Source organism: Symsagittifera roscoffensis, chromosome 10 (genome assembly GCF_963678635.1).
Source record: "Symsagittifera roscoffensis chromosome 10, txSymRosc1.1, whole genome shotgun sequence".
NCBI lineage: Eukaryota > Metazoa > Xenacoelomorpha > Acoela > Convolutidae > Symsagittifera > Symsagittifera roscoffensis.
In genome coordinates, this window is record NC_087071.1 from 22,300,506 (window position 1) to 22,322,962 (window position 22,457).

The 22,457-nt window shown below is 33.7% G+C and overlaps 2 protein-coding genes across 2 annotated transcripts in view; one reads left to right on the forward strand and one right to left on the reverse strand.

Moving 5' to 3' along the window:
- Positions 1-22,457, reverse strand: part of LOC134855454 (MORN repeat-containing protein 5-like) — a 73,057-nt gene that overhangs the window by 42,679 nt on the left and 7,921 nt on the right. The gene's annotated exons all lie outside the window — the stretch shown is intronic.
- On the forward strand, positions 7,215-14,395 carry LOC134855566 (uncharacterized). The gene is made up of 4 exons (XM_063872107.1): positions 7,215-7,236; positions 7,654-8,982; positions 11,724-11,854; positions 13,929-14,395. Exons 2-4 carry the CDS (start codon positions 7,880-7,882, stop codon positions 14,081-14,083), a joined length of 1,389 nt encoding a protein of 462 aa, XP_063728177.1. The 5' UTR covers positions 7,215-7,236; positions 7,654-7,879; the 3' UTR covers positions 14,084-14,395.

Here is a 22,457-nt window from a genome sequence, read left to right on the forward strand (position 1 = left end):
ATCTGAAAACTTTTATAAAAAACCATATTCTAATAAAAACTGCGACAATCTAATAAGGCGATTTGTCTAAATTTGAATTTCATCACGTACAATCAAGTAATGAAAATCGTTATAAATCAAAAAAGATTCCATTTTGTGATAAATAAAAAAAATTTAGAACAAGATTTAATAGACCTGCCTGTAGCTTTTTGTAGTTCATTGTGCTCAAACATCCCACAGAAAACACGGTTTCGCTCAATACCTTGCTGACAGTTTCTCTGCGATGGTTTTGGACAAAAAAATTAAATTGGCTTCAAAACGTGACCCCTAGGTTTAGCAAAAATATAAACTTTACGACAGGTCTTTATTCTTTCCATCTGTTATATGTATCGGACCTAATAATTATCTTGGATTGAATTTTTTTTTTCAGTTTTCGTGTTTACATACTTATTCAAAATTTACAATAATCACAATATTTCCCGTACCCAGCAAAGGCTATTTTTCTATTTAGAAATGTTACATAGATTATCTAGCCAAATTTTTTGTATTTTCAGTACAGCAATGATCTTTTTCTTTCTTAGTTTAGACATAAAAAATTTTGGAAAGAAACAACCAGAATTTAGTTCACTGCTCACCCGCAACGAGATAAACATGCTTCGAGTATACACAAAAGCCGTAGCAATACAGTGCAAATTAACACTTGTTACAAGACATGTTGCTTTGCATTAGTTTGCTAAATCTATGCTTCAGTATCAGGTTATGTGCCCTAGCCGTTAGCACAACCGACTGAAAAATCTCAGGTCGTGAATTCGAGACTCAGCCGGAAAACTTTTTCAAGCTAAAAATAGCCTAGATTTATCTAAATTCTGATCAGAAATAAGATGAGAAATCAAGAATGTAAAGTAAATCCCTGCTCTATTTAAGCATTTAACAAAAAATTTCTAACCAGAAAGTTAGATTAGATATTACGTATTCCAGCTCAGATATGAAAAAGTTTCTCGGTACGGGTTTATTTCACTTCGCCTCACCTAGCTAAAGTCTAGCTACCTACATCAAAAGAAATTGGAATTAGAACTACCCATGAAACGATATCTAGAGCACATCCGTACCGAGAAATTTTTTTTTCTGACCTGGAACAAATTATCTAATCTAATTTTCTGGTCAGAAATTCTTTGTGAAATGTTTAAATAAAGCAGGGGTTTTCTTAAATTTTTATTTTTCTCATCTTTTTTAAAATCAGTTTTTAGCTAAATTTTTAAAAATCTAGCTGGAAAAATGTCTCTGGCTGGGACTCGGAGTCCCGATCTGCAACTTTAAGGTGAAGTTGCTAAACGCTAGGCCACATGACTTGATACTTTATGATAGTCTTAGCAATCTGAAGCAAAACTTGTTATAGCAAGTGTTAATTTGCATTGTATTGCTACGGCTATTCTGTATACTCGAAGCATGTTTATCTCGTTGCGGCTGAGCAGTAAACTGATTTATGGTTATTTCTTTCCAGAAATAGTTTACTTCTAAACTAAAAATGAAATAAATCTTTTCTGAACAGAAAAAACAAAAATTTGGCTAGGTAACCTATATAACATTTCTTTCTAGAAAAACAACCTTCGCTGGGTCGGGCATGCAATCACATCGATGATCAGTGACAACGAGCTAGTCATGCACATAAGCAACTCCCCCTCCCCACAAAAGGATCTTGTTATTTCTCAAATTGAGAACTACTTCAGACGAGTACTATAAGCTCCTACTGAAATCAACTTGGAACACTACAAATCGGACAGAGACAGAGATTGAAATTTAGAAAAATCCACAACAAATTATACGACACTGCGAGCTAACTCGTTGTTCACACAACCAAAGACATCGCTGCAGAAGCACTCATCAGATTTGAGCTAAGTATAATCAGCAAAAGCTTTATCAAAATACAGGATGAACATGACATCATCATGGATGGCATGAGCCAGATGCTATCTGAAAGTATAATGACAAAAAATTCCGCAACCTAATTTTAATTTGCCCAAAATTAGTCAAAATTGGACTACCTGAAATCAGCTATGGCAACCTTCACAGCTACGATCGCCAGTGGAATTTAATTGAAATACGGCAGCAACAGGACATGCAACAGTTGCATCTGCCACTGATAGACTTGGACTACAATTGATTACATGTAACGACACAGTGTCCTCCATTGCATACACCCATGGTTAGTAGAGAAGCAAACGCAAAACAAATCAAGCGCATCATCAAATCCAGTATCATAAACGTCAACTGGTGCCCGCACTCAGTAAAAAGAGAAAATAATAGATTATGATGGGTTTTTATTGTCAGTCTCCATAAATTTCAAAAAAAAAAGATTATAATCGATTAAAAATTAATTATAATTTTACTATTTTTCGAAAAAATATAAATCATTATAATCGATTATAATCGATTATTTTATGAAAGTTTTTTTTCAAAACTTATTGAAATATAATCCATTATAATGGATTATAATTCATTATTATTCAACATACAACATCGCTTCATTTGTTTTAGTTTCGTTTTGTTTTGTGTGCTTTCAAGTTGGTTACCGAACTAAAAGAAACTGTTATTTTGTACTTATAGCTACCAGCGGATTTACGAAGGGGGGATCGGGGGACTCCCCCTCAGGGTTTCGACCCCTGCTGACCAAAAAGGTCTCCCCATTTATCCCTCTCCCACTTTTTTGAGATCTCCCCACTATTTTGAGTTCTTCCCACTACTTTGAGATATCCATTTTTAGATTACTGACCCTAAACATTTTAAGGGCGCCTAATATATATTAATTTTGAGGGGGTGAGCACCGGAAAAAAGCAATTTTTTGGTCAAATTTTTCAGAAAAGTGCCTAAAAATGCCGTTTTTGGCCCGTTTTTTTTTCAAAAGTTTGCGCAAAAAATTTGACCGAAACAGGGGATTTTTAGTGCTTTAGGAGAGCTTGGAATCAATCTACTCAACGTTTATAGAGCTTAGAAGAACCTCCCCCCTCACAAAATCCTAGATCCGCCCCTGGTTTACTGATTTTTTACTGTGTTATCATACAGAATAGTTAAATTATAATCCATTATAATTGATTTTTCTTGTGAAATAGTTTTTTGATAGAAAAAGAGATTGTTATCTACTATAATAGATTACAATAGATTATAAGAGATTATAAGAGATTTTCGGAAAAAATATAATCAGTTATAATTGATTATAATTTATTAAAATGTCACCAAAATTTTATCATTATAATTGGCGCTTATAGTTAATTATAATTTCGCTAAAAATACGATTATAATTATCTTATAATCGATTATTTTCTCTTTTTACTGAGTGCGGGTAGCCATAAAAGCTTTCCTTTGCACAAAAACTTGATGTAAACACTTGAACCCATGTCAACTTCAGAAAACTCTACATTGACGTTACAAGCATGACACCCCCAGATCCAGCCGTCTTGGAAATTTTGCCAGGATATTGAAGATTCTTGAAGGTTTATCAAAGATATCAAAATAAATTTAATTACTTCCGGTTTTTTCATGGTGCCTAAGCGTCCAAACTACTTGAAAGCTTTCTAAGAAACGTGTAAGAGAGCTCCGGCAGCTCGAGAGGAATCTGATTTTTGGTGAAAACTTGCAACAATCTTTAAGACTCTTTGTAATAGTTTCAAAAATTTTTAAAGAATTTTAAAGACATCCACCAAACGTTTCATAGCAAATAAATGAGCAATTTCCTCAACACATTTAAGGACACCAAAAAATTACTTTCTTAGAAAATGTTTTTCGAAAAATTTTAAGAAAAGTTTTTAGGAGTCAAAGAATACCTTTTATTCCATTTTTTTACTAAACACATTTGGAATGATTACATTATTAGTAAGAAAAGATGGGTCCTTGCGATGGGAAAAATTGGCAAAACTAAAGCTTGTCAAGATATTGAGTTTTTGTTGTGCACATAACTTAGTTTCTTTTTTCAAGCATAACCAAACATTACCAATAATTTCTGAATACGTTATGAGATAAAGACCTGTAAGAAGAATAGTTATTGAATACATTGATGAAATTGCTGCATGAAATGGAAGTCTGAAAAAGAAATATAAGCATAGCATTTTCTCTGGAAACTCAGAACTTTTTTTGTATTTTTTTCTAGGAGATTTGACCATGACAAAAAGATTGTTTATCACAATAGTAATCAATTTAAGCCTTTTTTGAGGCAGTCGAATTGTCAAAGGTGGCAAGGGGATAGCAGAGTTCAACACTTTCTCTAGAAAAAGAGCTTTACTTTTGAGAAGGAAACACACGCAGTGAAACTTTATATGCGCGATATGCTTTTTCGTTGACCTTTCCATATTTGATTTTTCTAACGTCATTGAAGTAAAAGCCCATTTTTGAGCCTTTTCTGTTCTAAAACCCAAAGCCGCTTCTTGTCGTTCTTTTGAATATTGATTTCAAATACTCGAATCTGAATCCTTGGAATCGTTTTTCTACAGCAAAACAACAAACAACAGCAAAATTAACAGTTGGAGAAACTTTGGCCATATAACAGAAAAGAGTTTTTTCATTTTCTACTTGCGAAATACGTAAATTAACGGTTGCGGTCCACGCAAAATAAGGGGCGATCCGTTGGATCAATTTTCAATTTTATATTTCGGTTATTTTCTAAACAAGAAATGAAAGTGATACTCTCAAAAAATTAATTTGGCAAAGGTGAGTCTAAGAATTTTTTTGATCTATGATTTATTTTTCAATGTAATTTTCAAAGATTTTTAGTAAATTGAGCTCAAGTTTTTGTTACTGAGAGCAGAAGTTTTAGATGAAAGACAAAAAACCAGCAAAGATATGGATATAAAAAAGGTTTTTTTTTCTAACTCTTCGATAACGCAGCACTTGAATCAGAAAAGGTATCAATTATTAAACTTTGTACACCTGACCAAATCAGGGATATGACCTGCTTAAATGAGCATAAGTTGACAAACATAGAACAAATCTGGGACATGGCGTCTTTAAATGAGCCCAGATTGACAAACATAGCCAACAGACAATGACCGCAAGCAAACAGAAATAAAAATTAATGACTAATTTTAAAAAAAATTTCAATTTTCGAATTTTTCAGAAGAAAATAGCTGACCTAAAAATTCTTTGAATTTCTGAAACAATTTTTGATTGACATTTTTTGGATAAAACTAACCCAATTTTGGAAACTTAGGAAAAAAGAGGGTTTTCGTTGTTTTTCTTTTGATGTTCAATTGTGGAGTTTTCCAAAGTAAATTTGAGCCTGAACCATGCAAAGACTTCCTGAAAACAAAACGAAAAAAAAAATCATTTTTATACCCCCGGAACTACGTTCACCGACTCTTAAAAATTGTAGCCACGTAATGTTCATATTATGGTCCGTAAATTTCACACCCATAATAACTTAGTCCTTATATGGGTTTTTTATGAGTAACCTCCATGATGAAACTGTATGGTCATGAGTCGATCTGTACGACCAGTTTTTTCCCATGATTTAAAGTTTTGCTTATTTGCCCATGCATTGTCTTAAAACAATAAAACCGAGATTCTCTCTCAAAAAAATACTAGGTTGAGTGGCATGAATTTCCCAGCATTTCTGTTTTAGAATTTCGTTACCTAAAACGATGTTTTGAAAATCAGATAGAATACTCACAAGAAACCTATTTTTCTATATGACTCAGATGCTTTCACTTAAAAAAACCTTGTTGGAAAAGTTTATTTTTTGACATATCTAGTTTATCTTAACCATTCAAATAAAAAAAGCAAGCCAGCTCTTTACAAAGTATTAATGGCTGATTTTGTTCTTTGAGCAAATTTTGAGCCTGGACTGCGCTACATATGAAATCGCTATACAATCAAAACAAACTTCGATAACGAACAAACTCAATTCCAGGGATATTTGGATATTTGTTGTCTGCGCACACGATGACAAATCAGGTGTTTCAGGCAAAATCTGCAACTTTCGATTGAAGAAATGATTTTATTGGGGAATCTTGTTTGTTCGGTGTGTACTGGGTAGGAGTGCGCTGAAGTACTTGTCAAATTTTTTGCTAGCTCGTTCTGCCGACTCAATTATTTTGGCTATGAAGTTGTTCCTCTCTCCATTGGTGAATGTTTCTGTCATCGAAAACCAAATTTCATCCACTGAATCGTCTATAAACGATTTTTGCGATGCCAGCTCAAACCATTGGTGACCCCAACTGGAAAAAAACGAGCATATATAAAAACCAAATGTGGGAGTGAGATCAAGAAAAATACCTAAGCTAACCATATACAATTATGAGTTTTTGTTTTGTAGACTACGTTTTGTTATCTCAATTGAATCCTCCAGATTTACTATACAAACACTTAGTGATTTTTTCTCCAATATTTAATTGGTCCGACTCAGTTTTGCCCGTCTTCAAACCCATGACCCTAATAATGTAGTTTTATCAGTATAATGCATTTTTTTTCTGATAGTTTCAAACCTATAACTTAACCTACATTTTCAAACTATACTTATTCAAACTAATTTTTGCTCCAATTTTCGAAGAAAGGTTGGAATGTGAGTACTCGGGGTGTTTTTTTTTCTCAAGCAATTCGAAAAGTTTTGTTATCCTGAGCTTTAATTAAACAGATATTTAACATGTGATCAATTTTTCTGACGTTATGGGGGTATAATTATTCGTTGCGTCATTAGTCTTCCACAACTGAAACAATACATGTAATTTAAAGAAAGCAAAAAATTAAATCCAATTTTGACGTGTTTCGATCAACCCCCATAGTTTTCTTTGCTGTATTTTTTCGCTACTTGAAAATTCTTTCGTTTTTTCGGTTCACGTTGATCGATATGAATTCTATAAATCACTTCTTGAAAAAACCCAGTCTGGGAGATCGTCATTTTACATGTTCTGCCTGTTTTCAGACGTCTCTGAGCTCAAAAAAGAACAAGGTCTTAATTGGGTTGGTAATGTTATACCACCATGATTTTTGTTACAACACTCAATTTTTAAAACTATAGAAATGAAAAATTATTTAGAAATTTGAAAAATTTAATGTGAAAATTTTGATGAAATGTAAGCATTGGAGAAAACCAATACTATGAGAAAAAATTTGAATGCCAAATAGTTCCATTTAACTAACATTTTAATGCCATTTAACTAACTTCGTTAAAATTCATTGACCGAAATGCAAATTGACAACAATTTGGCATAAACAATAAAGTTACTTCATTTCAGTCTATAATCGTTTAGGATCCATGGGAGCACGGTGCGGGTAGGTTTCAGTTTGAAAATTGGTCTTTGAATTTTTCCGCGTTTCCGAAAAAAGTTTCCCTGTTTCTACTTTTTTTCATTATTGCTGAGATCGAACCAGATTTTTGATTGATTGAAAATAGATGCTTTAATCAAAGGAACAATTTACGAGTCCTTACCGTTATAGCTCCCCCACGCTTTAAAAAAAATTATAGCCACCCCCATAAAAATTGTATTTACGGGGCGGGGGTTATAATTTGCTGGAGGCTACACATTTTTAGAGGGTAGATTGCTAACTTAATGCCAGAGCTATAATCCAAAACGTACATTTACTTCTAGGAGCACTGATATTTCAGTATTTCTGCTAACGTCTGAGCACTTTTTGAACGGTCTGAATCTGATAAAAGAGTGCAACCTCTGCTATTTATTTTTTCTTCAGGTGAATATTTCATTTGAAATTAAGCCATAGCGGGAAAATTGTTTCAAACCAATGGTTTTAATGATTCAAACAGGTGGAAAAAACAAGTTATCAAATTACAATGATGCGAGTTTATTTGGTCTCCTAACTGGAATCAAATCCAGAATAACAGAGACAATGCAAAATTGATCATGTTTTTTGAAATGGATTGATATTAAAATATCGTGTGAATATTTTATTATTCCAAATGGATGAAGACTCAAACCGAAGTATTCCAATTTTAGAATCCGAAAATTCGACCTTAAATCTTTATCCTGAAATCCCGCAAGAGCTTTCACGGAATTCAACATGTGACGAAATCGCAAACTCTGAAACAGCAAAAAAAGAGCTTTCTCGTCATGCAACTTATAACAAAATCGCAAACCCTGAAACACCAAAGAAAGAACTTTCTCGGCATGCAACTTACAACAAAATCGCAAACCCTGAAACACCAAAGAAAGAACTTTCTCGGCATGCAACTTATAACAAAATCACAAACTCTGCAGATTTTCTTGAAGAAAAAGAAACTGAACACAACAAAAAGTTAGCTGACATTTGTGAACAAAACGAATTGTCGAATGAAAGGATTTCTGAGACCACAATTGTGCGAAATGAAGCCGGTTTTTCTGAAAATTCGAGTGAAATTGAACAACCAGGAAATTATCAAACAATTCAGTCAATAAACGAAGAGACACAAAACGAAGGCGAAGAAAAAGGCAAGAATGAAGGCAAAAAGTTGCGTTCGAGAGAAAATTCGATCGAAGATTTGCAAAGCACCAATGTTGAAACTTTAAATGGTTTCGAAATTAACCAAAACACAATTCAAATACGATCCCCCCGATTTGTGAACAGCCCAAGCTGGGGGTTTGTTGTTACAGATCAACAACCAGATTTAATTATAACAAACAACAAAAACCAGGCGACAAACAGCGAAACGGCAAAACCAAAGGACCAAAACATCAAAAATCTAACGGATCCCAATCCAAACCAAAACTATTCGAGTGAAAAAATTTCAGCAAAGAACGTAGAAAATTCACACGGCGATCATAGCAAAACAAGTACAGGCGAATCGGCTCGACAGATTAACGTTTCGAGAACTCGGTCTATCGTTTTAGTCGATAGGGCGGTTTCCCCTTTTCTCCCAGGTCATGCATCAGACTCGGGTGGGGCTGAAGTTGGAAATAATGATGGAGATAGATGTTCGTTGGGACCCCCTCCCCCGCCTTTGATGATTGGAAACGAGGGACTGATTGGAGGAGAAGCAACAGCGCCAACAAGTGAAGACGATTTGTCTCCACCGCAGTACTCGCAGTAAGTATCTCTGGTCGAAGTGCTCGACTTATGTTTCGACTTTGAAAGTCGAGCACGTGCAGTTTTGCGACTGAAATTCCGCACTAATCCTCACTGACATATTTAAGATTACTATCAATTTATATTGACGTCAAATCGATTTTGAATAAATCCAAATTGATTAACCATAACCACATTAACAATTTGAACGGATTTTAAATTGTTTTGAATAGATCTACCCGGAAAATTTGGTCTAGATGTATAAATAAGAGAATAAAGAGGCGTTTAAAATTGATTCGGATGATTTTTTTAGTTGTTACTAAAATCCACGCAATGCTCACTGAAATCAACTTGAACCAATTTTTTGGAGTTGTAAATAGATCAATTTGTCAGGCCTTATACAATTTTCATGTTTATTTAGTAATTAATTATGGACAAAATCTGAGCAAAAATTTCTCCAGAAGAAATATCTCTGTCAGTGTTCTTATTCCGATTTTTTATGCGTGGTTTTTATTCAGTTAGTTTTCACCGATCGAAAAAATAGTTCTTTTTTTTTTTAATTTTATGCCAGATTGAAGATATTGATTTCTCGAGCTCAAATGTAAAATGATATTTTACTTCCGATCAATTTTTGTAAAGCTCTAGGAGTTTGAAAATTGCCAATTCGGCCATGTTCTGGACTAAATTATGCGCGCTTTGACGAAACTATTCATAATGTTGAGAGCGTACCACAAATTTTTTATGCATGGTGAATTATTCCGCACAACAAAATCGTTCCAAATTGAATCGAGGCTAGCTAATCGGTCGTGTTAATTTTGTACGACTAAAACTCGATCTTTGCTATTGTCCAAAAACTATAGATTTTCAATATTTTCGTTTCCCAAAAACTATGCAATATGGATTAAGGGGCAGTCGGAACATTCAGAGCTTTGCCCTGATATATGAGCAGTCTTGTTGGGTATCTACAATCGCTCGAGGATTATTCTGTAGCGCAAACTATTAAATTGAGAGTGATAACTTTGGGGTTTTTCAATCCGCGGACACCAGCAGTGATAGAAAGAAAATGAAAGTGAAAAATTTTCAACTGTAATTTTGAGATCAATATTTTGAGTGAAATTTTTCAATGAGAATCGACGAAAGCTTTGAAAAACAAATTGAAAACAGTTGGTTTTCTCTCAAGAATTTCGTTTAAGTATTCTTTTTGGTTCTTTTGAGAACTGATATCATTACAAAAAAAAACAGAAAAACATGTTTTGTAACTTTTCTTCAATTCAAAACTGGTTCAACATTCCAATTGATTGATTTAATAATTCTCTTATGATTTTATATTCAAATTTTTCAAGAAACTTTGTACAAGCTCTATAAAACGATTAGGTTTTAAAAGATGATTGAAAATCGATTAAACTGAAAATAAATTAACTAAAAGGGCTCTTTTTGACTGAAAACACCTCATGAAAAAAACTTAAAAAAAAACAAAAAAGATCAAGTTAGAATGATTTGAAGTCCATTTAAATTGATCACCTAATTTTATTGTTCTGACTTTCCTATTGAAAGTAACGGAAGATTTAAGCTCGGGGTGGGTTTTTTTTCTTCAGACAAATTTCGACTTTTTCACTAGCCATTTTTGACGGAATTTTTTTTATATCATTCGAAAGCTATTGTTGTCGTGAGCTTGAATTTGAAAAGATATTTCATCTGTGATTATTTTTTGTAAAGTTATGGGGGTTTAAAGATTGCCATTTTGGCCAATTTGGGACAATTAACGCGCGATATTTTTCGCGCTATTAACGTGTAAGGGGAGATTTAATCCGTCTAAAAAATCGTTCCAAATTGGTTGAAAGAAGCTTATTTGCCACCATTGATTTGTTACAAGGAGCGAAATCTATCCTTTTGTACTTCATATGGCGCGTGGGGGATGATTTTCACAAAAATCTCAATTTACTTTTTTGCATTTTTTTATACGTTTACTTTGTTTCATGTTATACTGCTCACTAGACCTCAACAGGCAGACGGAACACTCAGGGTTTCGCCCTGATACGAGCAGTGTTGTTATTAGATCAAATTAAATAAATTAGTGACCTTAGTTTTTTCGAAACTCACACTCTTGTTCAAAATTTCGTTAGTTTGACAGTTGTTTATGCTACTAGTTCTCCTAAAAACTCTAATCATACAACTCCCACGTTTCAAACTTTCTCTAAATTAAACAGTCGCTTTTCCACCTACCTAATGACCAACTGAGCTATTCCCACCCATTAAAGAGAACAAAACTTTGCAAAGTGTCATTAAAAATGTGTAGGTGGTTAAAATGCTAGTGCTGCACATTCATCTGATTATGTGAAGCAATTTTTTTAAAATAAAAGTAGAAAACACTGAAAAAAAATCTTCTGGGCATTTTTTTCTTGAAGGAGAGTTTTTAACAGGTAATTAGGCTCTCCTTCTGTTTCTAAGGACTAAAAAATGCAGAACCCTAATATTTGAAATTATTTTTTTTTTGATTATTTCATCTCAAAAGTTACCCTTCCAATGTTTATTCTGAGGTTTTTAATTTGACGTAATCTGAGCTATGATTTTGGTTTATTTCGACTATTTTGACCTCAAAAACTCAAACTTTGCAAAATTTAAGCTGCAATCTAGCCATGCTGCTATAAAAAAATTTCTCGAGTCAGAATTTTTTTTCGAGGCAAATGTGAGAAATTGCCACCGTGTTAAAAGGCTTCTTTTGAATGTAGTGAAAAAAGCATATCGATAATTGTGTTCTATAGGGTCCAGTGCAACCAACCCCAGCAACCAGTGACAGTGATGGCTCTCACTTCCTCCCTCTCCCATCACCCCCTCACAATGCAATGTCCCGTCTGTCAGAGACTCATAACCACCACAGTGAAAAAAGAAAACGGTCAGTTTTCATTTTCATTCTCATTTCTCAAGTCAAATTAGAACGATTAGCTTTCTTTTAACGTTTCAAGAGGGCCGAAACTGGAAGAAATGTCTCGCCCGTTTTTCGCCATTTTTCTGTATTTGTATCTGGAGATTATTTTTCAGATTCTTCCAGTGTCTTTAGAGTTAAGGGCACTGAGCATTCTAACGGATTTTTAAAATATTCAATGTCGATGTTTTCTTTAGCTATCATGCTATTTGAAACATATCCTTCCAGTCTTCCCATCGAGTTGGAGGGTCAATTGTAATGATTTTGCCAGAATGAAGTGAGTCTCCTCAAGCCAGATACTATAAAAGATGACTGCGGCATGTTGAAATAGTCCATTGATTTATCTAACAAAACTTAACTTAAATAAAAAACGATTAAGATTGAACTACACTAATGGGCAAAATTCAGCAAAAGTTCAGATAGACTTGCCAGTTCTTTTCATGTCTGAAAATCCCAATTTTCACTAACTGCAATTATGATGAAAACTTCTAAAACTGTACGAAGCAGCTGAATTCAGCAAAGCTGTTACATTGAAGAATTCAATATTATTGCTAAGAATGCGTAGCAATAATTTTTCTCCACTTTTTTGAGAAAGAGTTACCAACGATGCAAAACATAATGCAGATGGTAAAAACTAGTTTTTTCAAACCCGGTAAATTAATGAATCCAAATTGCGATGTTTTCATAGTGGGAAGCTCTGATCATTTGCTGATAGTCCCAAAATCTGAATTCTGTTCACTTGCTTAAAATTGTATGTTGACTAACGCATAACGCTGATTTGCTAACTTGAACGGTGTTCACTGTATGACATGAAAGTCAGACAAGATCTGTTAAATTAACTAATAATTTTCGCAACAAAAACATAAACAATTTTTGTCATCAATTTCTGATTTTGAAGAACCTAATTTCTTACCTTAGCGTGAACTCATCTATGGTTGTTTTTTCATGAAGCGAGAATTTGTAAAAGGCGACAATTCGTAACAAGCCAAACTTCGTTACCATAGTTTCAGAGGGGAACACTGATTCACGCGCTGTATTCCTTGCGTGCCGAATAAAAGCGCAGCGAAGCAAGCATATTCTACTTGCCAGTGCCTTACTTGCCAAAAATGCCTATTGCGAACTATCACCTGTGACAAACTATCGCCTTTTACAAATTGATCGCGTCTCTTTTTTTTCACTGCATAATTGATTTGTTTTAACAAAATTCTGAATTTTTATATTATCGTGAACCAGGCGTTATTATCCTAATCCTCAAATTCAGTAAACCTGGATCATAATTGGTCCCCTTTTTGGTGTCTTTTTTCTGTGGTCCTGGTTTTTCCGGTATGAAATTGAATATGCCTTATTTTTCAAAAAAAGACTGAGAGAACCCATTTTTTTTAGCAAAAGGAGCTGAATGAAGCCAATTTTTGGCAAATTGGACGCACTCAGTTTCGTATTTTTGGTTTCTTTCGACCAAAAAACAGTAAATTTTAAAATTGGTAGAGCAAAGGTGTTACAGAGGTCTTGGGTACTCAAGGATTTGGATCGAGTCCCTCGAGGAAGAATTTGTTTGTACAAATGGGGCCAAGTTTTGGTCCTTGATTTGCCATGGAAAGGGATTAAAGAGCCCATTTTTTTCAAATGTTGGCCTCCTAATTGGGGCGATTAGGTCCATTTTTTCCGTGATAACTAAGGTACCAATCGGGTACTCGTTAAAAAGTATGGTCCTTTTGAAAACCTCGTTTAGAAGTATGGTCCCAAAAAACAACCAATAGTCCCATATAAAAATCAGAAAGACAAATCATATAAAAAAATGTATTTAAGTTTTCCCTTTAGTTTCATCGACTTATACTTCTAGCATATTTCAAGTTGTCTAGCGGGACCAAATTTCTTAAGGAATTTTTGAAGGGGACCCGTCACAAACGGCGAGACCATAGTTCTAAACGAGTACCACCAATCGTACTTCAGATTGGTCTCATTCAACCCCTTTTCTTGGAATAAATCATGCAATAAATTCGACCCGGAATGTCCTCATTATTAATCTGATATTCTTTCGTTTCAGGCGCTGGGACTATAATACTGAGTGCAGTAATCTGCGTGTTGGGTCTGCCCTTTGGATGTTGTCTCATTCCCTTCTGTGTAGACCACAGTTGCAAAGACGCCCATCACTTCTGTCCCCAATGCAACAGTCACTTAGGAAGCAAGGCTAAACTGTGAAATGAACAAACGATCTCATTGCAAAAATTGGTAAAAAACATTGTGAAAAAAACCTAAACGCGAACAATTTTGTGAAATGTTGACAAGCACTGATAAGAAATACTGTGAAATGAAGATGAAGCCCATCGCAAAATTTAGTGCAAATATTGTGAAAACATTCATATAGTAAAATTCAAAAAGTGAAAATTGCAAAGCATGAAAAAACTCAAAACGTGAAAAAAACTCAAAACTTGAATAAATTCAAAACGTGAACACTTCTAACAAACGCAATATTGTGCTGAATGTGCTTCAGAATATTAAAATCAAATCCCCCGTATCCACGTTTGACCAAAAAATTGTAAAAACAAAGTATAAACCATCTTTCAAAAAATAAAACACCCTTACAATGCATCCAAGCAAAGCTAATTGATAAATTTTTCTGGCTATTTTTTGTATACCTGTAAAATCTCGTTGTGATTTTTTTTTTCATTTTTGATGGGGAAGGGAGGCAAGGTAAGAAAAAAATATATAAGAATTCGAAAATAAAAATCCACTGCAATTCCAATTGCTTATTGGCTTATTCCTGAGACCCGATTATCATGATTACATAAAAAAACAGACGCTAACAAAACTGCTTGTATCAGGGCGAAGCCCTGAATGTTCCGACTGCTTTTTAAGGTCTATGGAGCCTTAATAACATTAAAAGTTTCAATCTAAAAGAAAAATTTTAAAAAATTTTGAAAAAATATGAAATTTTATGTACAAACATCCCCCCACACGTCATATTAAGTACAAAGTGATGGATTTTGAAATTCAGACAATTCAGCCAAAACTATGCAGACAATTCAGCCAAAGACAATTCAGCCAATAATTGTGACCGCCGCAGTCGCGCCAACGTGTTGCGAGCTTGCCACCAAAGGGTAGGACTCTATACGAAATTTAGAGCCGGTTATCGCCGCGAAGCGGCGACGCGCGCGTAGCGCGCCCACCGGCGACCTTAAACCGAGAAATAACTCCAATTCCATTTTTTTTTCTTCCGAATCTAGCGTTTTGTAAAACTGGCTGAATTGTCTCAGGCTGAATTGTCTTTATATTTCTGGCTGAATTGTCTGAATTTCAAATTGGCTGAATTGTCTTTGGCCGAATTGTTTGTGCGCCTAACAAATCAATTATGGCATATAAGCTTCCTTGAATGAATTTGAAACGATTTCTAAGACGGATAAAACCGCGCTTACTCGTTAATAGCGCGAAATTTATCGCGCGTTAATTGTCCCAAATTGGCCAAAATGGCCAAAATGGCAATCTTTAAACCCCCATAACTTTACAAAAAATGATACACAGGTGAAATATCTTTTAAAATTCAAGCTAAGGACAACAATAGCTTTCGAATGATATAAAAAAATTCCGTCAAAAATGGCTAGTTAAAAAGTCGAAATTTGTCTGAAGAAAAAAAAACCCATCCCGAGCACAAATATTCCGTTACTTTCGTATCGAAAGTCGGAACAATAATGCACCTGGTTAACCATAGCAGAATGTATTATCATGTTTTTGACTATAAATTTATTCAGCAGCACTTTATAATAAAATTGATATATTTTTACAGATGATGCTCCATATTTTTCATTAGTTGTATCCATTGCCAATTTAAAATCTTTTGAACTTTATCTTTTAATCACGTAATGAGACAAAAGGTTACATAATCTCAGCTTCAATTGACAGCGAGTAGAAATCGTTTACAGATTAGGAAAACAACTCGATGTTTTTTTTAAAATGACGAATCAAGTTTTTTTTTTACATAGATCTACGAGCTAGTTTAAATCCCTTGTATTCCTACGTCTACGATGAAATTTACCTGTTTTGGGATATTGCTCAAGTTTGTTAATTTTCCACTCGGAAGGGCACACCATTCCGAAAAGCAACAGCAAATTTAGAAGGCGTTTTTGAGATGAAAGTTCTCACGAAAGGTATTTTTAAAGTTAGATTGATCATTTATTTATGCAGAAAACGTATATGCTCCCAAGTCCACTGTGATGACCCTTTTGATAACACCGCCTGCACTCCCATTCTGCCCTTCATTCTCCCCCATTCCCATCCCCTCCGTGTCCTCCTCCCCTGCTATTCCAGGTTCAAAAATCTGCTGGGTTAGTGTGTACTGTTCAATTGGCTGCAGAATGCTGGAACACAGACGGTAAAATGCCTTATATGCCCCATAATACGCATCTTTGCAGTTTTTAGTTTTGGGTTGGTGTTCACACTGTCCATTTGCTTTAAAAATTTGCAGATACAGTTAATATTTGCTCCACAACACCTTGGGTCTTATAAATAACCTTTTAAACTTGGTTGCAACAAAAAAATTACATTTATTCAATGGCTGGGAACCATAGTTGAACCGAGGAAATTACTTTCTCGCAAAAATGATTAATTGCTGTTTATGTAACCAAAATGGCAATTTAAATAAAACACAACTACGCAAAATTATAGACTGACTATAGATTGGGAAGACGGGAGGAATTTGTTTTCAAGAGCGCTTCAAGCAGACTGAAGAAAAACTTGCTTTAAGCGCGCGTAGCAAAAAATTTAGCTGCTTTCAAATTCGCATTTTGAAACATGGAGGACTCGATCTTTCAGTCTTCGCATTTCCATGAGGGGAGCCCGCTCCACTAGATTAACTTGATTTTTTTCTCGATTTTTGATTTTTTTTTCAAACCTGCTCAAATTCTAAGTGTTATACCCAAATTAGTTGTTTTGACTATTTTCGATCAAAAACAGATAATCCAAAGTAGTAGCAAGTAGAACAAGCTTCATCCGGGAGGGGGGGGGGGGCGGGGGATCTGAGTGAGGACGAGAGACCCGTTGCTGCTGCACCAGGGATTTACAACCATTTTTTTCCGGTTAGAAATAGCCACGCGGGGCTTGTGCGCAAACGCGTATTTGCATGTTACTGGTACAAACGCATGTACCAATAAAAGTTGTTTGGTTCAATTTGGGCAAAAAAACATTAAGTCAACAACATAATTTTCTTTTTCAGAATTTCTTTCTTTCACTTTTTTCACCGCTAAATTTAAGCGTGTAGAAACAATTCAATTAATTTTGTCCGACCTCGTTTGAGATTTTAAATTTATGTCCAGACTTCGAAAAATGCGCCACATTCAGATCCAGACCCAAATCACAATGTCAAGACATGACTACAGGTCTAAAAGTCTGTACATAAAGCCAAAAAAGTCGAATCGGAAACTCTAATTGAAAGCTGTGAGTCGCGAAATTCGCACGCATACGACCTCAACCTAGTGTAAGTTGTATAAGTTCCAAAATTATTCGCAAAAGTCCAAAAGTCTTATAAAGAGGATAATTGCGCAAATAAAATAAGATTTTCACAGAAAGTTTTAATCTTTCTACTAAATCGAGATTTATATTGCAAACTGTAGGATAATCAAAAGCAATTTGAATAAAGTTGTTCAAAATTGAAGATCTTATATGCATGGCCGCTCTACAGCTTAGGCTTAATTGCAAAAATAAATATGGCTAGCGGTGGAGGATTCGAGCCTTGAGGCTTCGTTCTTCCAAGAGGGGAGCGCGCTCCCGTACAATAATATGATTTTATGGTTGATTCAGCTTTTTTTAATTGCTCACTTAATTAATACTTTATCCCGCACTACACAATCGGTTCAAACTAGCCAAGCTAGCTGGACTAGGCAAGCTAGTTGATCGTATTAATTCTATAACCTACTAAATTTTGAACACTAAAAATTTGACATTTATTAGCTCTAAATTCAGAGTTTGTCATTACCTTATTCACCAAAGCCTTCGCGGCCAGTTAAAGAGCAGTCGGAACATTCACCAGCATTGAAGTTTATGGTTTTTAATCAATTATATTGGATTTTCCTTGTCAGTTTTTATGAAATAAAAATTGATTGATTGTTATTGATTAAAAAGGATTAAACGATACTATTTTTAAGCAATAAAAACTCCATAATAATATATTATTTTCAATCTATCAGTTTTCATCAATTATAATGGACTATAATCCATATATTAAAACCTTTTGCGTCTTTTTGTTGTTCTTCCAATTGAGCTTTTTTCGCCAAACCCGAGTTTAAACCCAAATTACCAGATCTGTTAAGCGTAGGAGTTTCAAAAGCAATTTGACTAAAGTTGTTCAAAAATGAAGATGTTATGCGCTAGTCAAAACTGAAGATTTTATATTCTCAATTGTTATGAGCGATTTTTATTTCAGGTTGGCCAAATTGATTTTGCGAGCACTCTTACAACACTAAAAAGAACGTATTTCGAACAAATTTTAGCGCTGCAGGCAAATTTTGTAAAAAAAAAAACTGGTCAAAAATGCCCTTTTGAGCAATTTTCGGAAAATTAGTACATATTGGCCACTTCAAAATTATTATCTAGTGGCCACCCCTAGATGAACGTGTTCGTTTGAATTTTGCAGAATTTTATCCACAAAGTTATCTACAAAATTTATTCCATTTTCATGGATTTTAAATACAAAAAATGATCTAATATATTGAAAACAAAAATGGATTATAATCGAATATAATGGATTTTATTGCATTTTATTTGTCAAAAGTAATTGATTCAAATAGAATAAAAATCCATCACGTTTTTTTAAAATTGCCATGATAATCGATGAAATAGACAACATTTTATTCAACAAAAATCCATTATAATTGATTTTTATCCATCAAACTTTGGTGCGGGCAGCCCTTTGCCCCAATGTACGAGACGTCTCGTATACTATTTGGTTTAACTGTTCTGTCTACAATGTTTCTTGTTTTTTTTTCACCGCTCAAAACATTTTTCCCGGCGCTCACAAAACATTTTCAAAAATCGACAAAATGTTTTTGAGCGAAAAAAAATTGTAATAATTTTTCCAAAGGTTTCAGTTTTGATTGTATAATAGAAGGCACTGATGAAGCTTTTCGATTTTATGCGCTAAAAACTCAACGTAATATATGTTGTCTAAATAGAGTGTAAGATTTCGACTAAATGTTCACAAAAACGATTAGTTCATTTTCATAACAAAAATATCGTTTTTAATAGCAAGCGTCAAGACAAATTGGAAGACAGGACGGTATAAATTAGTATGAAAACCCTTTTGAAAAATTGTTCGTGAAAAATTGTAAAAAAAAGCCACACATGCCCAATTCAATGAACAATAAATTTAACTAGAAAGTTCCGTATCTTTTTTGTACTTTTGTTTATTTGTTTTTCAGAAACCAAACTTCAACTTTTGGCTTAAATCGATTTTTTTGATGAAAAATGTTTTTTTTTTGTTTCAGAAAGAGTTTTTTTCACCAGGTTGACAAATAGAACGCTAGTTCTATTGAATCGTTTTTAGAAATAACCTCCAACAATTGTTTTTATAGGTATCTGTATCAAACCATTTCTTTTCCGTGGTACAGTTTAGAATCACTTATATTGGCAATAATGCTAACAAAATGATAGCAGATTAGTGAAAATTTTTGTTGATTCAAAATGAAACATTCTAAAGTCACATTTTATCTGTTTATTTTGTTGAAATTTTTTTTCATCTGCCCCAACGGTATTTCAGCGAAAAAGGCAAGTACATAGATGCGTGCAAACTTAGCTCTCATTTCTAATTCTTCAAGCAAAATAACAACAAAAAAATTGCCAAAAAGTTCTTGCAAAACAAATGAGTTACATCTAGTATCTGCAAACAAATTGGGAGTTTTTATACCGCTTTCATCATAAGTTTTATCAGCAAAAACTAATCATCACTGTGAAAAAATTGAGGAAACAATGTTTCGCTTTTTAGGAAAAACAAAAATCCTTGTTTGTGGCCTTCTTAAATCGGTTGCATACAATTTCGTTTAGTATCTGCACCGGGGTTCCTAGGGTGAAAAATGATTGAAATGGAAAAACAATGTCTAATGTTTTGTCTTTATAATCCATTAATGTTGCAAATACAGACCATCAAATTGACTATAATGTAAAACCGAATTCCACTCAAATCCATTATTATCAAATACAGTCTAATTACAACTCCTTATAACTGATTAAAATGGATTAAATTTCCAAAATTACAGATTTTAAACAAAATTAAATTGCAGAACTGCTTAAAAAATTTTGTCTGCATTACTCATGGCCTTCTCGAAATCTAAACCTACTCAATTTTGTATAAAAAACGCCCATTTAACCAAATCCCTCTCCCCTATCCGTTCTTTTTCAACTCCTCTCCCCCAGTTCATGTGCCCCCACGTTTAGTTCTCTCTCTCTCTCTCTCTCTCTCTCTCTCACCATGTTTACCCACTAGGTTACCGCCTCGCCGTTTGTATTTCCCACCGTTTACGATCTTCAATCTTACCCCTACACATGTTTACTTTACTCTCCATAAACGTCGAAAGAGGGAAGGTAGCAGAGCGGGGAAGGGATGTAAAAAATAGAAGGTTTTTAAACATGGGAGAGAGAGAGAGAGAGAGAGGTCATAAGCTGATGGGAAAAAAGGTACACAAATTGGATTACAGTGTACAAAATATCAGCAAAATAAAAAGAAACTGTAGATATTGCAGCGTGCGTTATGACAAGAGTAACCATCAGTTGTTGAATATCAGCATGTGTTCTTGGCTAAACAAAGAAATAAATGATCCTGATTTATTTAAAAGTATTACTATCTATTATAATTGGTCAGAATGGATTTCATTGAGTTGACAAAAACTATATCCATTATCCGTATTTCATCACACTATAAAATTTCATTTTTGATTTCTATATAGAAACTGAAAAAAAACCAAAACATTTATGTTTCTCACTAAACCTAAACTCCAGTGCCTGTAAGTCTATAAAACTTTTTGCACATACTAAAATGGTGTAATATATATATATATATATTATATATATATATATATATATATATATATATTATATAACCCTAAAGCTATAGGGTTAGATAACCCTAAAGATAACCCTTAGGCTATATATATTTAGAATTTAGAAACTCTATGATTAGCATTTGTGGTCAGCAGGGTAATTGAGATTATCCGTATTTCATCACACCATAAAATTTAATTTTTGATTTCTATATAGAAACTGAAAAAAAACCAAAACATTTATGTTTCTCACTAAACTCCAGTGCCTGTAAGTCTATAAAACTTTTTGCACATACTAAAATGGTGTAATATATATATATATATATATATATATATATATATATACACATATATATATATATATATATATATATATATATATATATATATATATAGAAACCGTACGATTAGCATTTGTGGTCAGCAGGGTAAATGAGTTCAGTGCTTTGAATTGATTTCTCAACCTTTTTTACGGGCTATTTTGAGAGTTGTTCTATTTTTAATCAAAAAAATAAAGAAAAGACATGATAAAAAAATTCAGAGAAAGAAAAATCTTTTTTTTAAATTTTCTAAAGATGTTTAGGGTTGTCTTGATTTCAAAGCCGACTTCAACCATAACCCAGCTCAGATTTAAATAGTATAAAAATTACGCTTCAATCTGTGGATTGTTTCAGAACAATGTCACTCATCCGCAAGTTTTCATCAGCAACTCGTTGATTCGGTTAGTCGAGGCACCAGACCCACAGGTATTGTTTTGGAAGTACAGATTTTGAAATTAATTGATATAGATTTTTAAATGAAATTTACAACGCAAGCATTGTTTTCATTTTTAGGCATTTCAGATAAGGTTTGAAAAAAATCCGCCAATTTGATATTCACCAGATGTTTTCATGATAGCTTTTGCATTCAAATTAATTTAAATTAGCGAGCGATTTAAATTATAAAACAAAATTAAAAATGAAAAAGAATGTATGTTAAAATTAAAAATATGGAATTAAATACATTGTGTTCAGGGCTCTTCTTCGGACCAGCTGGGAGGAGTGTCAATTGATCATTCTGTCATCGATGAAGTCAGATTTCCAAAACACAAAAATCAGGTGAGCAGAAAAGAGGAGGTATTAGATATAGAGTCCACATTCTGAAGCAATGTAGTCTACCAAAGCATAAAAAATTGTTAAAATTACAAATCCTAACACCCATTTTTCAGTTACTAGATTTTAAACTGAAGAATAGTATGAAAACTATAAATATTTTTAAAAGTAAAAATATTTCAAAGGTTTTTAGGATGGAAGGGTTTCAAAATTTAAAAAAGTCAGTTTTCTGTGTTTTTTCTAATTTTATCAAAAATTCTTTGTTTAAACACTAAAGGAAAGTCGGAAAGGTTAAGGCCATTTTCTGAAGTTTTCTCATGTCGCTTACTACTGCTCTACGATTTTTTCCCCACTTTTATAGCGAAAGTAACGGACTATTTGTGCTTGGGTTGGTTTTTTCTTCAGACCAATTTCGAATTTTTAACAAGCAATTTTTGACGGAATTTCTATATATCATTCGAA

What these genes read in the sequence shown, in the direction of transcription:
- LOC134855566 (XM_063872107.1), top strand. Translation starts at nt 7,880, where the DNA reads ATGGATGAAGACTCAAACCGAAGTATTCCAATTTTAGAATCCGAAAAT. An exon ending in TCTCCACCGCAGTACTCGCA is followed by an intron (nt 8,983 to 11,723) that starts GTAAGTATCTCT and finishes TGTGTTCTATAG; the next exon opens with GGTCCAGTGCAACCAACCCC. An exon ending in CACAGTGAAAAAAGAAAACG is followed by an intron (nt 11,855 to 13,928) that starts GTCAGTTTTCAT and finishes CTTTCGTTTCAG; the next exon opens with GCGCTGGGACTATAATACTG.